A 2,664-nucleotide genomic window follows, 5' to 3' on the forward strand; every position below is an offset into this window, starting at 1 on the left:
TCTTGCTTGTGAAAATACTGACTCTCTCTCTCTCTCTCTCTCTCTCTCTCTCTCTCACATCAGGAAAATCGCGCGTAGCGTGAGGCTGCGAGCATGAGTAAAGCAGTTGCATGGCTCGCAATTTTGACGCTACTTCATCTTGCAGTAGTAGTGGTGTCACTGGAAGTGCCGCCTAAAAGGGTGAACGTGGGCCTGCATCCTGAGGTAAGTGACTGGCCACCGGCAGCTCCCGCCCCTCCCACTCCACCCGTTCTCACAGTGGCTGATCCGGACTCCGAGTCCGTAGAAAGGGCGGCGGTTGACATGCCCTCCTTCACAGATAGCCTCATCGATGGCCTTAACATGCAGCTGTCCACCTTGTTCCCTCTAATCATAGATGACGCCGTAGGCACTTGGCACGGTCGTTTCGGTTTCACCATCCTAGATAGGCTTTATGTAACTAGAACTTTTGAGGTGGACTTCCGTATCATTAGTTGGCCTTGCCTCAACAAGGCCAACAACCCTGGAAGTAGCTCGTCCGGTGCCTACGGGCTCTACTCCACTCTGCGATGGATTCTGCAGTCAGCCATTCAACGCTTCGCTATACAAGGGAAACGCTTCGTCACGTCAGCCGTTGAAAATCTAGCCATGGACTACATTATCGAGCAAACGTGGAGATGGCCCCCGCAAAGCCCACCACCACCACCGTCACAGAGGGGTGAGTAGGGCGTGGAAATGTGTGTGTGTGTGTGTGTGCGCGCGAGAGAGAGAGAGAGAGAGAGAGAGAGAGAGAGAGAGAGAGAGAGGGGTTCATGAAAATCTTTGCAGACTTGCCAGAAGTAGCTCAAACTGTTGGCTTCAGCAAACCGAGACCGCTGTATTTTGATGATCTCGGTGAGTTTCATAATTCTACTTCCATAAGAAGAGGGAAGAGAAGGGGAGATTTTACATCCTAGGAACAATCACAAGAAAAGTCTTGATCAAAATCTCATAAGATGTGGTCAAGCACGCTTCAGCTATCAGTAAGATATTAGCTATGCAGCTATGCCAGAATTGGCATAGTTACAAAAAGCATTGCATGCATATGGTTGAGTGTAAGACAAATAATGGGTGCATGAGACACACTTAATTAAGAAGGACAAATTGTCCATAGCTCTCGACAATATGCAAGTCCATTGCCTTTCGTCAAGATTGACATTCTCCAGCCCAAAGGAGCTAGCTTGGTTGTTTGCGCATTCATCCTTGGCTATCAGGGTCATCAATCCTCCCATGGATGTCTATGCACAATGATGGGAAATTAATCATGAGAGTTCATATATAAATTGAGTTTAGTGATGCCTCTTATTGGGCAATGAAAGAGATGTACATAGTGACAACACACATACAGTTACACTAGGTAATTCACCTTTATTCGTGGCTTGAAGCCTATGAGGGAGCCTATTGGTGTAGCCCAAGTGAACCTACAATGTTATTAAGGCTAAACTTTAATCTTAAAATTAAAGGATTTGAAACATGAACTCTTTTTTAATACGTTTTCATGACTGAGATTGTGCATGGTTGACTACTTAGTTATGGATGTTTGCAATCCAAAAGCAAGGTACTTATTCAATTCAAAGACCAGGTGGTTCAATACTCTATACCCAGGGGAGGCACTACAAGACAAATATGGGAGGTAATACATTTGTGTGTGTGTATATTGAAATGGAATTCTAACTGTGAGGTGTGTTATAAAGACAAATGGAATTCTAAAACCATGTGAAAATTGTTTGTCTAGGTATGAGTTGTTCATGCTGACTACTGATTGCAAGCTTGAGCTACGTGACTTACAAAACAATTCCTTAATTTGGTCATCATCAACATGGAATATAAATAATGCAAAGTTTTGTAAGGCTTCCATAACAATGGAGGGGAATTTTGTAATTCAAGATGTCAAAAAAAATATAGTTTGGCAAACACATACTAGCCAAGCAAACCAAGGAGAACTAACTACTTTTACATTAGGCGTTGTCTCTAGTGGTGTTATAGTCTTAGAGAACCAAATGCTGCAATCAGTTCTATGGAGAAGTTGAGATAATCAATCAGTTTTGTGGAGAATTTGAGATAATTATGCCCCTCAATTGCATTTATTACTTGCAGCAGTTGGAGAAAAATGATTTTTATTGGCATGTACAATTGAACTCTCTCTCTCTCTCTCTCTCTCTCTCTCTCTCTCTCAAAGTTCCTATATATGGAGTCAATGTTCGAGAAAAATGTGTCTCAGCTTAATATCGTGTCGTTTTCAATTTCAAAAATGCTAACTTAATATCGTGTCGTTTTCAATTTCAAAAATGCTAACTGAGAGAAAGGGGAAAAGGAGAAATTCCACCCCAAAATAGAGAAAAACAGTGTTAAAACCCGAAAAAATGACCTAATTTTCACTACAAGAGGTTGTGTGCTCTTGTGACGCTGTTAGCGACGGAAATACACTGGGTTTTTATAACCCCCGGCGTCGCTAAAACCGTCGCTAATAGCGTCGCTACGAGAGCGTCGCTATATGCGACGCTATAGGCGTCGCTATGAGCGTCGCTATATAGCGACACTCATAGCGACGGTCATAGCGACGGTTATAGCGACATTTACACAGAAGTCTATAGCGACGCTCATAGCGACGCTACAGAGCCATAAATAGCGACGGTTATAGCGACG

General features: G+C 43.3%; 1 protein-coding gene across 2 annotated transcripts; it reads left to right on the top strand.

Annotated features, from left to right (window-relative positions):
- Positions 1–2,163, top strand: LOC147443319 (uncharacterized). 2 transcript variants are annotated; one of them, XM_086529837.1, is made up of 4 exons: positions 1–697; positions 808–873; positions 1,549–1,651; positions 1,754–2,163. In XM_086529837.1, the coding sequence occupies exons 1-4, from the start codon at positions 94–96 to the stop codon at positions 2,046–2,048; spliced, it is 1,068 nt and encodes a 355-aa protein (XP_086385963.1). In that variant the 5' UTR covers positions 1–93; the 3' UTR covers positions 2,049–2,163. The 2 variants fall into 2 exon arrangements, with proteins under 2 accessions (XP_086385963.1, XP_086385964.1); XM_086529838.1 differs by having other exon boundaries at positions 1,573–1,651.
- Positions 2,164–2,664: the final 501 nt, after the last annotated feature.

This window comes from Adiantum capillus-veneris, chromosome 14 (assembly GCF_014529385.1).
Source record: "Adiantum capillus-veneris isolate H3 chromosome 14, ASM1452938v2, whole genome shotgun sequence".
Classification (NCBI taxonomy): domain Eukaryota; kingdom Viridiplantae; phylum Streptophyta; class Polypodiopsida; order Polypodiales; family Pteridaceae; genus Adiantum; species Adiantum capillus-veneris.